The 14,722-nt window shown below is 31.8% G+C and overlaps 2 protein-coding genes across 9 annotated transcripts in view; both read right to left on the bottom strand.

Annotated features, from left to right (window-relative positions):
- Window positions 1-14,722, bottom strand: part of LOC139523460 (uncharacterized) — a 49,549-nt gene that overhangs the window by 26,090 nt on the left and 8,737 nt on the right. The gene's annotated exons all lie outside the window — the stretch shown is intronic.
- LOC139523461 (uncharacterized) lies at window positions 1,425-14,615 on the bottom strand. The gene is made up of 8 exons (XM_071317520.1): window positions 13,965-14,615; window positions 9,912-10,094; window positions 9,081-9,281; window positions 7,476-8,257; window positions 6,023-6,133; window positions 5,562-5,652; window positions 4,805-4,912; window positions 1,425-3,900 (listed from the first exon to the last, which is right to left on the bottom strand). Exons 1-8 carry the CDS (start codon window positions 14,485-14,487, stop codon window positions 3,101-3,103), a joined length of 2,799 nt encoding a protein of 932 aa, XP_071173621.1. The 5' UTR covers window positions 14,488-14,615; the 3' UTR covers window positions 1,425-3,100.

Raw genomic sequence — 14,722 nt, 5'->3', positions numbered from 1 at the left:
AAAAATTGCCCTGAAATGAACTAAAAGTGAATTTAAAAAAAAACTGTTCAATAACTAATTTTGTTTTTCACATATGACATGCATCAAAGATCACTCTTTCCATTTAAAGTCAGAAAACCAGGTGTTGCGGGGGGAAATTTTTATAGGGGGTGCTCTCAAAACCTACATTTTACCATTTTTTTATAAGAAAATCAAGATATCACTCAAAATATCCAAAATTAATTTTTAAAAATGTAATAAGTTGTCTCTTTGTTATCCCGGATCAACAAAACTGTAATTATTAATTAAAAAAACATACTTAAAAGGTAAAATTTCACAAGGAGGGGGGTGGAGGGGGGGGGTGCAAAATTTCAAGTCATTTATTATCATATCTTCACAAGCAAAAATCTAATAATCAAAAATAATTGAAAAGAAATATGTAAATGTAAATAAAACAAACTTATAATACATACATAAAAGAATGCATTTGAGTTGAAAGAAATAAAAAAAACTTGGTTTATTGAGTTTGACATTTTTGAAGGGAGAATCTCAAAACTTTTTTTATTTATTTTACAAATAGAAAATATCAATAGGAATTGAATTGCACTTTATTTGAAAAAAGTAGATTCCTAGTTAAGACTTGCAAATGGAAATATTGGTTAAAAATCTTAATGGGTAACATCTCAAAACACAAATTGAATATCTAAAAAAATAAAATGTAATGCAATACCTTTTTTACATATTCAATGAACCGTGAAGTTGATTAGAAGGGTTAAATACCAAAATGATATTATTTATACTCTGATGCCTATAGGTTTATATAAAGTTTTCATAATGATATCATAGCACAATCCTTTATGGTAAAATAAAATAACTTCTACCTGCAGTTCAACCAGACTTTGTACCAATGGACTGTCGGACACAGAGATCTTTACACTATAATCCCCTACTTTTAGTAGACGTATATATATAAACTTGTGAGGGTTCAACTATAAAAACAGATATCTCATACAGAATCCTGTTGAAATCATTAAAAGCTGGTCTTTATAGCCTGGAGGCTTGGGTACTTTTAAGGCCGTGTGAACTCCTCTCTGGGAATGACGAGTCTTTTTTTTTTTCTGTCATATCATTTATCTTGAAATTTTGCTGAGCCATTGTATTCAACTGTTTTTTTTAAATGTTTTTGAGGCAATATGGAGCAGACTGTCAGTAGTCAATTCCAATGTCATTCAGTGCAGATCATATTGTGAGCCTTTATAGCTGAATCGGTTTCATTCGTAATCATACCACATCTTCTTATTTGTTTATATCTACTGCACCCGGGAGACTTGGTGATGACTTCATGCATTTGTTCCAACAATGTTCATTACTACAGACAGAACTAACACTCCCTGATCTATTCTTTGGTTTCTAGGCCAGATAAACATAATAAAAAAAACAATCTCTTACTGATTGAGTATTTAATAATTTCAATATTAACAATATAACAAATAACATAAATTCAACAATGAAAACAAGGTAACTATATATGTTTATGAACAGATTTTTAAAGTCCCTAAAACATAAGGTTGATAACTGAAATCAAATGAAATTGTAATTTTTGTGCAACATTATAGGATTAAACTTATTTACTGGACGGAGTCCTAAACTTACAAACAAAAAAGAGGGCTTTTATGTTGAATTTGTGAGTCTGAGACCAGATTACAAAGCAACCACGTTCTAAAAAAATGTGCTAAATTCTGATAATTATTAATTGATACATTTTTAATATTTGTTTTCCAAATTTTATCTTTCTTCAGACCTCAAATTCTTTTCATGTGTACTGCGCATGACTATATTAGGGAAGCAGTTTTGGCAAAGGCGTTTATTGACGTACCCATCCTTCCAAGCATACCTTATCAATATAAACTGAACAGATGGTCACTCAGGAAAATGTGATTCAAGTTTTCCTACTGGTTTATCCAAGATATCCATAAGTATTACACAAATTTACAAAAGGTTAACAAATATAAAATGATTGTCTTGTAGAGAAGCCAAGAAAATTTTGTTCACAAATTTTCCTTATACACAAATACAATTGGTAGTAAAATTTCAAACTACCCTCTTACAGGAAGTTCCTGTACTGAAGATCTAATTATTGCACACAACATGTTAAGATCTGGAGTCTATTCTGGACCAAATATGAAATTATTCCCTTTCATAGAAGCTTAGACAATTTTGAAGACAAACTTTTACCTTGTACAATGAGTAGTTACATTTCAAACTATCAGCAAACACAAAGTGGCTGAACTGCAGATCTAAAAACTGCTTAATCGTTACAACTCAATATTTTCAAGCTTTGGGCCAAATATAAAATCATCCCCTTTCATAAAAGCCAAGAAAACTTTACAAAAATAATTTCCTTGTACATTCAGCAGTCATACTTTAAACTGAGTAATTAATTTGGCTGCATACCAGATAAAAAAAATGCTTACAACTCTCCATGATCAAGCTCTGGGCTTCATATAAAATCATTCCCTCTCATAGAAGCGAAGAAATCATTGTCGAAAGATTAATAGACAGACAGAATTACATACCGTGATGCAGGTAAAATGATACCCCCACCTGAATATTTCCTTATAAAACAGAAAGATGTTGAAATTTCAGAAATCTTGGTAAATTGAAATTGTTCCTGGGAAAAATGTAACTAAAATTTTCCACATTGCTATCATGTGTGAAATGATACAAGTGTAAGATAAACGGGATGTTGTTGATTGATGAATCTGAAAAAGAATCACATGGTATTGCTGACTTATATAGTAGTTTCTGAGAAAAATGTGACAAAAAAAATATCAACTTGGCTATCATGTGTAAAATCATACTAATTTTGTTAAACAGGAAGTTGTTGAGTGGGGAATCTTAAAATGCATCACAGGTTAAAGCTTACTTATAAACCCTGAAATAAAATATCAGAAATCCTCGTCTTCAAGTTCCTCAAAAAATTAAACAAAATATATTTATGGCACAGACAGAGGTAGAACAGTAAACCCCTATTTTGTTTAAAGCGCATATATAAATATTAAATGCTGCCCTATTTATCAATACATATTCATGTGTATAGTCACTGTATACAGTAATAACATCATTCTTCATTAGAAAAAAAGTCAGCTATCTTTTGGATCACTCGACGATTGTTACTAATTCTGGCCTTTCCACTGCCTGTCTTTTCACTCAACAAATAAAATAGACCATCAAATCCATCTCTATGATAAGAAATTTTCAGATGATTGTAAGTCAATGTTGAATCTTCAAGTTTCTTGAAAATTGTTCTAGAGAGGACCTTATTTCTTAACAAGTGTTCTAATGACTCTTTATTCGGTTGCACACCCTGAAATGTAACTTGGTGACTGCTGTAAAAATAGTCAGATAGGAGAACATCAATTTTCTCCGTCTTTTTTACAAGAGACATAAGCATTCTACAATCATCTAAAGCGTTGTGAGCGGAATAAGCTTCATTCAACAGTTTCTGAGCAATATACTCTTGCTTGTAATTTTCAAATTCTGGATACAACATTTTGAAAAAAGGTAAAGTATCACAGAATCCAACAATATATCTTGAAAAATGATTCCATAATTTATAAAATTTTAATTGATTAAATAGTATGATACTGTCAAATCGCCTATTGTTATGAGCAGCAAGCACAATGTGTTTGTCACTGGCACAAAGTGACATTAAAAACTGTATGAAATCTAAAAGAACTTGCTGTGGGTGTTTATGTGAAACTGGTTCATCATTGTAAAGGAGCTCATTTGTCGCTGTATTAAACTTTAATCCTGTCACTCTACATGCATCTTCTGAAATTTTTTGAGTAGGAGTTGCGTATCTGTTAAATTCCTGTTCTTCACAAACTGCAGAGATTTGTGTAATTGAACTTTGTCTACCTATATAAAAAAGAAAATAACTTAATAAATTGATGAAAATAAGTAGATTGAATGATTGTCATGGTAAAAGTTCAATTGCAAATTTCTTTTGTATAATTAAACCAAGAGTAACAATAGTGGACACAGATCAGTATGGATAGTACTTAGCAGTCTGAGAGTATTGCATAGGAATATGACTCAACTTACTAAAGGATACCTCCACATCCCAGATTTGATTAACTAAATTATATCAATTATCTCCCTTGGAATTTCTTAGACCAGGATTATTTTTCTTTATATTTTCCAACAAATGTGCATCTATGACTTAAATTTTGTGTAAGTTTCATAACATTTCCTTGATGAGGCATTCTAAAAAGTTGCAGATTAAAAAGGTGGAAGGACATTATTTGGCTCAACTAATGAATTCCTGATTGTCTAGAACTTTTTTCCGAATAAAATACCATTGTTATACGACAGTGTCTTTTTTTTACAATAGAACTATAAACGAACACAAGCTTTTTTTTTTAGAAAATTTATCTTGACTATTTACCTAATAGTAAAAAAGACTTAACCAGCAAATAGTTTTTAACCATTTCCTGAACTTTTGTCTTTGGATAAAAGTGACATCATAGTCTGATAATACATCATTCTGATGCCATGGTTTTCTTTATAAAAAAATAGTTATTGACTGGCTTTTTCAAACAATAGCAAGTTTAACTATGCTTCCACTCTTTATCCATTCAATGATTTGTCCTTATAGCCTGTCAGTCAATAAGTATATAATATTGTCAGAAAATATCAAGTTTTTGTGAATACTTGGCTGATAGGTGAAATTGTTTGGCAAGTCTGGCATATTCCCTTACTCCTAAAGCTTGTACAAATAAACTTGATGCTTTCCTATTTCCAATTCATATTTATATCATACTTAGTCCTGTGGTCTCTAAATCATAAAAAACTACAACTTTCTCAATATGTTCACAGTTGTCCTCTGATGGTCCTGGAATAACAGTCAAATCAGGTTCTTCTGCATCAGCTAAAATATACAATAGAGGTCAAATTACATCTTGTAAGAAGACCTATCTGGAAAAATTCAATATAATGTATAAAATTAGAAAGAAGGGATGTAATAACACTGTTTCGGTTTTTGTGTTGTAATCCACTGTCATATGAAAAAGTAATGGAAACACTTTTTTTTTGTTAAATCTTCAAAATACATTTTGATTTCAAATTTCTTTCTTATTTTGATATTGTTATATATTGGATAATTGTATATTTGAAAATTGTATATTTGGATATTTGAAAAAAAACATAATATAAGTTATATGAAATACAAACCACAAAAGAGAGTAACAGTATTATAAATAATTTACCAATAATGTTAGCAGGGCAATTTCATTAATGGAAATTAGTCATGTTCTTTCATTGTCAAAATTATATTAAAAGGTTGTTCATCATGAAAGTTCAATCATATCCCCCAAACATCTACGTTGTCAAAAAACTCTAACAAAAATTATCTTTCTTTGTTAGAAAATAGTAAATCCCAAATTAATATAACTATAATTTTATATCAAATATTTTGAAATATATTTTATATATGGGTAGTGCTTTGATAACATGTTGTAGGAACAATTATTGTTTTTTTAAATTCTTATTGAAAACGTACAGATAAAATTTATACATACCAATGACATTTGAGCAGTAAGTGTCCCCTTCCCTGATTTCATGACTTCTTGTTTCTGAAGATCTATGACTTTTAAGTTTTAAACGTTGTAACTGTAAAATATAAGAAATAAACATTCCTTTGCATTGTTTCATGTAAAAGTAAAGTCTACACACTCTAAAGCATGACAAATTTAATGTTTATTCACATAGTTATAATGATACAATAGGATAATACTTTATATAAAATTTTAAAAAAACCCAACAATTTAGAGGATTTTTTTTCATTTAAAAACTTTCTATCATATGATCAAAGGGATGTAACTCCCACAAAACAGGGATTTTTAATTTTTTTTATCATGAAAATAAGAAATTTCAAAAGGCTGCATAAAACTATGTTTAGAATTTATCAATCTCCTTAAAAGTCATTTAATGTATAAAGATTGTGTTCGAATGAAAATTCTGAAATGCTTTTAAATCAAACCTTAAATTCCTTAGTCTTTGCTACAGTCCTTTTCCTGTTAACATCCTTGTCTCTTATTGCAGCTGTTACTGTTGTGGCAATTCCAGGACTAAGACCAAGCTCTTCATGGACCTAAAAAAACACACAAGAACTTGGGAGCTGTGTCTTACATTGTGTATGATAACATTTCACAAAGCTACCATCCTAAACAACATTTATATTATTCTTTTTGATATATTTTTTTCTATGTATGTGCCTGTCTCAAGTAAGGAACCTGTAATTCTGTGGTTGTTGTTTGTTTATGTGTTAGTGTTACAAATTTGTTTTTTGTTCTATTTTTTTTATAAAAATAAGGCGGTTAGTTTGCTCTGAATTGTTTTACATTGTCATTTCGTGCCTTTTATAGCTGACTATGCAGTATGGGCTTGGCTCATTGTTGAAGGCCATATAGTCACCTAAATATATAATTGTTAATATCTGTGTCAAGTTTGTCTCATGGAGAGTTGTCTCATTGGCAATCATACCATATCTTCTTTTTTATATCTATGAGTTTCATGTGATTTTGGTTTATCTTTCAACTTAACCTAATTAGCAGTCAGGGGACTTACTGAAATAAGTGATTTTTAAATCACTTATTTGAGTAGCAAATTCGAGGTTTTGTCACAAATTGGGATTATGTAGTTTTTTCAAAATTTTAAACACATAGGTTTAAATAATATTTTTTAATTAGTAAAATTTAAAAAAAATGAACTTTTTGCTTCTTTTAAGTAGCAAGGTTTATGCCTTTGATGCTATCATTTAACTGAAAATTCTATTTTAGTTGAAAAAATGCTATAATAATGGCTTTACATAATGAACTGATACTTTCTTAAAAGATTTTTCCCAGCAGTGGGAGTATTTTTCCTGTGAAGTTCAAGGTTTCATCTTTCAGATTATGTAATAAAATTCTACTGTTCGCGATAAAAATTCCACTGTTCGGGGGTGTTGAAATTAGTGGGGGTTATTAAAAGAATGATACTTAAAGAAGTGATTTTTGAGAAGGAAATTGAGGTCTGATACTTAAACAAGTGATTTTTATGTCATTATCCTAGATTCAGTACAAGGTCATCACCTGAAATGACCTGGTCATCCTAGACAACACAGATGTTGGTTCTGATAAGTTTAGAAACATAATTAGTCCCTGGATCATTAGTATTCTATATTTAAAGCTACAATAAGATTAAATCACTTCTTCTAGTGATTAATTTGTACTACTTAAATAGGTGATTATTAAAGAAAGACAACTGTAACTTCCAACCTTTATGGAAATAATGTTACTTGAATCAGTGATTTAGAAAATCACTTATTTAAGTAAGTCCCCTGACTGATTAGTGAACCAGTTTTACAGTTTTTCAAGTTTATAAACCATATTCTGTTTAAAAAAATAATTTGATGAATGTTTTTATATTACTTTATTTAAATAAATTATAAGTACCTGTGCAACATATTTGTAGCCTTCATTTTTTTGACAAACAGCAGCAGACAATCTGTGAGCTAAACTTCCACTCTCACTGTAATGCTTGTCTTTTGGGGCCTTTGATCGAACAGTGTTGTTAAAGCTTTCATTAGGATTACTGGAATCTAGTTTGCTCATCTTTCCCGGGTCAAGGTCTGTAAACACTTTTAAAAGATCTTTTTTCAAGTTTTCATCTTTGAGATCTGCACCCCATGGTAGATTTCTGTGCTTTGCTGTGGGTTTATTTTTCATTTGGCACCAATCTCCACATCCATCATGATTACCAAACTGGTGTAGCACTACAGATGGTAAACTGTTCTTTATTCTGTCTGAGTCACCTTTGTTTTGGGCTAACATGAAAGAAAAACTTTTAATGAGAGCAGTAATTGTTTTTACAGACAGCTCTTTATATTTCCCTTTTATTTTGTGGAGCCTATTTGATATGTTCTTCTTTACATGATTGATGTCACTGACCTTTTCCAAACATGAGTCGACTTCACATCTTGCCCGATTGAATGCTGTGCAATCGTCATCTCCTATTAGTGTAATTACCGGGGTATCTTTCTTTTTGGCGTCTTTTAGTATTTCCACAATCATGTCTGGTTCCATAGATTTGGCTGAGCCACACCAATTCTTACGACATTTATGTTTTGTTGGTAGCCGTTTTTTAAATTTTGCCACATCACATTTCCTGCATCTCTTATATCGAGCACTATAGCCAACAACCTTTCCTGTTTTTTTCCCAATCATGGAAGCTGTTCCTACAAAAAAAGTTTTCCATTGAATATTTTTTTTAAATTACTGGATTTCATTAATTACGTGTTACACCCACTTTCATGTCAAAAGGAATCTAGCTCCTCATATATATTATTCACATTATTGTACCCTTCATAAAAATAGTTGATACCAGGAGTATTTTTAATGTATTTTTATTCAAATTTATTTCATTTTTATAACCCTGTTCATCTTTATACACATATGTTTTTCTGCTGGTGGAAAATATTCTTTTTTACCTCTATGCCTTTTTCAATTTAGTTTTGCCAACAAACATAAACATATTTTACATACAATTTTCCTTACTTACAAAAAAAACAAAAGAGAAAAAAAAAAGAAGATGTGGTATGATTGCACATGAGACAACTCTCCACAAGAGCCCAAGATGACATAGAAATTAACAATTATAGGTCACTGTACGGCCTTTAACAATGAGCAAAGCCAATACAGTATAGTCAACTGTTAAAGGCCCCTAAGTGACAAATAAATCAATATTGTCTGATGAAGTATTCATTTTGTCCAAGAAACCCGTAAAAGGTAAACAAGATGGATAAAATCCAATTGTTATAATTTCTTTAGCCAAATTCTTTTGCAAACGATGAATCTTTCATTGCAAACATTTTTTTTTCTTTTCCAAAATGTGTAAAAATGGAGGCTGCCAACGGAAACCCTGCTTCCAAGAATGATATATCTGTTCAATATTTCTTAGTTTTAAGAATAAAATAAGTTTTTTTTTTAGTTTTAGTATGACATGTAAACAGATCATAATACTTCCATCTTAAGATAGGTAAATAATAAAGATATAGTTACCAGACAAACTATTGTAACACCTTCCTGAGCCCCTTCTCTGATAAGCTCCGTCTGCTGATGCTGTTATTCCAGTTACACTAATAGGGCCACACACAGGATTAGTGTTATCTGTTGAAGCTATTCCACTACTGCTTGTTGCAGTTTCTGACCCACTAGCAATGGCATGAATTGCATCACTGTCATTATCGGCTTGTAAATTACCTGAAATGAAAAAATGATTGACAAGTTAAAAGATAAAAGCACTACATATGGACAGCAACCCTACAACAGGTCAGGCAATGTCTGATTCCCCTGAAAATTTAAGGGAATATAGATCTTGACCCCATGTCAAATATATACTAATTGCTTTAGTTTCAGAGTTATAAGCCAAAATCTGCATTTCACCCCTATGATTTATTTATAGCAATGGCAGCCATGTTTTTTTTACAAAAGAGAAAATAAAACACAAACCTTGTACTAAAGAAGGATAATTAAGACTTAGTTTGGTGTTCATTGTTTCATAGCAGGTTTTTTGAAAGTTAACAAACTCAAATAATAGACAAATTACATGTGAACAAAGCCAGATCTAGCTAGCCTCTTGTTTATCATATGAATAAAGTTCTATTTTTCTTTAAAGACTGACATATAAAAACTTATGTTGCGTTAATTATGATTTAAACTTCATTTCATGCTCATTCAAAATAGTGCTAATTTTCACACAACAAATCACATTCACATTAATATTCATGACATGTGTAGAATTGTTCAATCCTTTGTAGATTGATATTCAATACTAGAAAATATCAGGCTTACACAAATCTGTCATTAAAGAGTCATCATTGATTTACTCACAAGTTTTTGTTAGCAATCCCTCCTCAAACAAAGCATTGTCTACGGACTGTTGTGCTATATTTTCAAGAATAGGCCCAACCTCTTCACAACGTCTTCTTATCAGGCTTTCACTGACATTTGGCAAATTTAGTGATGTAAATAAATTATTAAGCTGTATTGGTCCTATTCCACTGTGGTACATACCTGAAATATTAATTTTCATTTAAAAAATTGCAGTATTTGTATGTGTCAATACATTTATGTACATATAGGAATCTGATGTACAGTAGTTATCATGTGTTTATGTAATTTATACATGTTTCTCGTTACTCGTTTTTATATAGATTAGACCGTTGGCTCCAAGTTGAAGGCCGTACATTGACCTATAATGGTTTACTTTTATAAATTGTTATTTGGATGGAGAGTTGTCTCATTAGCACTCACACCACATCTTCCTATATCTAACATATATATATTTTAAAACTAAAAATTTGAACAACAGTACTAATATAAGGTGACATACTGCAGCTGTGCTATATGAGCAGTCAAATTGCATCAACTATAATTCATCTGTGATAAACAGGCAGTGATCGTACATGTATATATCCCCTTGTATATGACGTAGACAATGGGTTTCTGTACAGTTTAATTGATGACGTCAATAAAATATACAGGTTGGCGGAAATTTTACGCCTTTGGCTTAAAAGTAAGAAATGATAGTTTCTACTCTAAATACATCAATTAGATCAGTTATAAGAGTTGCAGTTTATAGTGAAACAGCATACCTTGTTTCGAAATATAAATTTTATTTGTACTTGGCTGGAAAAAAACTTTTTCTCGCCACAGCCTCGCTTTCTATCTGCTTCTACATGTTGTAAGTCTTGTACAAATAACATTGATATTTCGAGACATCAAAAGATAATAACCAAAGGCTGCAAAATTTTCCTAAAATTACTAATTCCGGGGCAGCAGCCCAACAACAAGTTGCCCGAATGGTCTGAAAATTAAAGGGCAGATAGAACTTGACCTACATGTAATGAACAATTTCATTAGAAAAATAAGCCAAAAAACTGCATTTTACCCTATGTATTTTTAGCCATGGCTGCCATCTTGATTCATGGGGGGGGGGGGGGGGGGGGGGGGTTCATGGGACACATCTTTTTAACAAGATACCATAATGATAAACGCAATGATCATGATGACTGTGGACAAGTTTGGTTAAATTTTTCTTAGTATAGTTTCAGAGGAGAAGATTTTTGTAAAAACCATGATGGACGCAAAGTGATGAGAAAAGCTAACTTAGCCCTTTTTACTAATTTATATGTTTACTTAAAATCTTGCCTTGAGCTGATAGACAATTTAATTTTTATGTGGTGTTTTTTTCATTAACAATTAGCAATTTAATGATCAGTATATATCTGGACAACTGATCTGTCAAATTAATTGCTATTTTTTTTTAAAAGAAACAAAAGTAATTTAATGATTTCAATACACAAATAATATAAATATAAAAAGTCTGGTTAAACAGTTTTCTATATATAGAACAAGGAGACTATATCAGACCCTAAAAAAATAATAGGTTTGTTTGCCCTAATGCTACATGTACCTTCCTTGAAAATACTACCTACTTAAAAATCTTTTATTGTCCTAATGTGAAAATATTTATTATTATTCAGATAGACATGAAGAAGTTATAAACATTGATACTTAAATTTCTCATAGCCAAAAGAAAAAGAAAAGAAATAGCGTAACCTACATTGTAGCAACAAATATACCCACTTTCTCGATGCATAGATTGGGTACTAAGGGTTTTGGCAAACCAAAATATTTCTAAGTGTGGCCTCATTCTGACACCAAATTTTCACTGATTTTGGATATATCCACATTGCGGCACATGATGTTAAAGGTTTTGTTATAAGAGTCAGGGTTCTCACTAGGAATTTTTCATGGTGAGTCCTGGGACTCATCACTTTTAGAAATGGTGAGTCCCAAAATATTTTGATGAGTCCAGGATGCAATGTATTTTTTTTGTGTCATAAGATAATGAAATGTGACGAAATACAACTTATAAAACGATGCGTGTTGGGTTGGTAGATTTTATTAAATCAATAAAAAATATGACTTCTTAATAGTTATTACTCAAAATTTATACATGTTACAGACTTCTTTCTGGGTCTATATCATATCCTTGATGTGGGGCCACATTGAAAAAAATGTTGGTTTGCCACAACCAGAGTTCCATAAAAAAGATCAGGGCAATAGTCTGAGTATTTGGTGCATAGTACAGAATAAATTTAAAATGTACATGTACAGAATATAAAAAAGAAGATGTGGTATGATTGCCAATGAGACAACTGTTCACAAGACAGTTTTTACAACTAAAGGTCACTGTACAGCCTTCAACAGTGAGCCAAAGCCCATTCAGCATAGTTACATGTAGCTTCAAAAGGCCCTGAAAGCTATATCATAATTATGTCAACAAATTTAATCACAATCCCAATTCAGACAGTATCAAGCTGGAATATTGTGTCCAATATTGCCCCAATTGTCAGGGTTTGATAAGCGCTCAATGAAGCATTTTATTCTACTGTGTAAAGTACCTTTTCACTGGATGATGTAAGATTTTGGTTCTGTAAATTTGATTTTGTATTTTTTACATTCTTGCCCGACAGAAAAAAACCAACCAAAAGCAATAAACTAAAGTAACGATGATAGTCCGTTGGAAGGGGACGAAAATTGGCTGACCCGTGTTAAGAGAGAGTCATATCTCTTGCACAGAAGCAGGACAAGTCGCCCCACTGGCAAGTCGCCCCACACCTAATCGCCCCACTTTTTCACCAACTCGCCCCACTTTTTCACCAACTCGCCCCACTTTTTAAAAAATCGTCCCACATGTGAAATTGGTTTAATCATGTTAAATATTTATTTTAACTCTATTCATACTTGTACTATTTATAAGTGGAAATATTAATACTCACTTCTTACTGCTATATTAAAAAAAGGGAATAATATAAGAAGTTTCTATAAGGTTTTCAAGGGGATAGCATCTTTTTCCATAAGTGGGGCGAGTTGGCAGGAGTAATATTCATGGAATTTAACTTATATACAATGGGATAACATCTTTTTCTACAAGTGGGGCGAGTTGGCAGGAGTAATATTCACGGAATTTAACTTATATACAACGGGATAACATCTTTTTCCATAAGTGGGGCGAGTTGGCAGGAGTAATATTCACGGAATTTAACTTATATACAACGGGATAACATCTTTTTCCATAAGTGGGGCGAGTTGGCAGGAGTAATATTCACGGAATTTAACTTATATACAACGGGATAACATCTTTTTCCATAAGTGGGGCGAGTTGGCATTACTACATTCATCCTGGTTAATAATATAATATAAATCTAGATTATTATCATTTTCTTTTAAGTGGGGCGAGTTGGCAGGAGTAATATTCACGGAATAACATCTTTTTCCATAAGTGGGGCGAGTTGGCATTACTACATTCATCCTGGTTAATAATATATTAATCTAGATATTATCGTTTTCCATAAGTGGGGCGAGTTCGCAGGAGTAATATTCACGGAATTTAACTTATATACAACAGGATAACATCTTTTTCCATAAGTGGTGCGAGTTGGCTTTACTAAATTCATCCTGGTTAATAATATATTAATAATATATTAATCTAGATTTTATCGTTTTCCATTCAGTGGGGCAAGTTTTCAGGAGTAATATTAACGGGATTTAACACATTTCACAAGTGGGGCAATTTTTTAAAAAGTGGGGCGATTTGGTAATCCAGGTTGGGGCGTTTTTTTTTTAAAGTGGGGCGAGTTGGTGAAAAAGTGGGGCGATTTGCCAGTGGGGCGACTTGTCATGGATTCCTCTTGCACGTTAAAGACACCCTTGTAGATTTCGAAAAAGAGTAGGCTAATGCTACTACAAGGCAGCACTCGCAAGACATCATAATTATTTGCAGTCCAGGAATTGGTACTAGGTAAACATGCTACATGTGAATATAAAGTATAAATATACAGGTACATGTAGTGCAGATTTTATTTTTGCACTTACCAGTTGCAAGTTTGGTGTTGACATCAAATATCCTTGGCCCATGGGATGCATTGTGGGTTTTGCCCATGGCAACACGTACAAAGTCATTACAGTTATAACAACGAACAATCAGGTGACCACATAAACCAGCAGGCAAAATTCCAATTCCATCTTTTAACTTCAATGTAATGTCACATCTGGAACATCTCATATTATCAAAAAAGGTTTGAATGTCAATCACATGTCTGGTATAACCTATTGGCTTTAATTTTCCAGAAAAATAGAACTCATTGATCTCATCAAACGATGCAGAGGATTGATACGTGTGATCATGTTGGAAAGAACCTGGTGTAAAAGATGTATCAAAATCGGGCGTAAAAGTAGTATCAAAATCGGGTGTAAAAGTAGTATCAAAATCGAGTGTAGAGGGTGTATCAAAATCAGTTGTGGATAAATCGGGTCTAGATATGTTGTCTAATCTGTTGTTGTAAGTCTCTGCCTGACAGTTTTTCAAAAACCGACCGTTCTTCTTTCTGCTAGGCATGTCGTCTGATATTGTTTACATTGCCGTAAATGGCGCGAAACTATGTCGTAAACAATAATAACAGTATAAATTTAAATAAAATATAAACTACGATCAAAAATTGATTTATTTTATCATTTTAGTTCCCAAAATAATCAGAAAAGGTATTGTTTATATTTATTTTATGTGTTATGTTATAACCGTTAAACCAACTACCGAAAAATGCCCGAGTTGCGCAATATTCAAAAACGCGTTC

The sequence above is a fragment of the Mytilus edulis genome, chromosome 5, assembly GCF_963676685.1.
Source record: "Mytilus edulis chromosome 5, xbMytEdul2.2, whole genome shotgun sequence".
NCBI lineage: Eukaryota > Metazoa > Mollusca > Bivalvia > Mytilida > Mytilidae > Mytilus > Mytilus edulis.
Note: the sequence above shows the minus strand (reverse complement) of the source record. Positions and strands in the feature narration are given on the sequence as shown.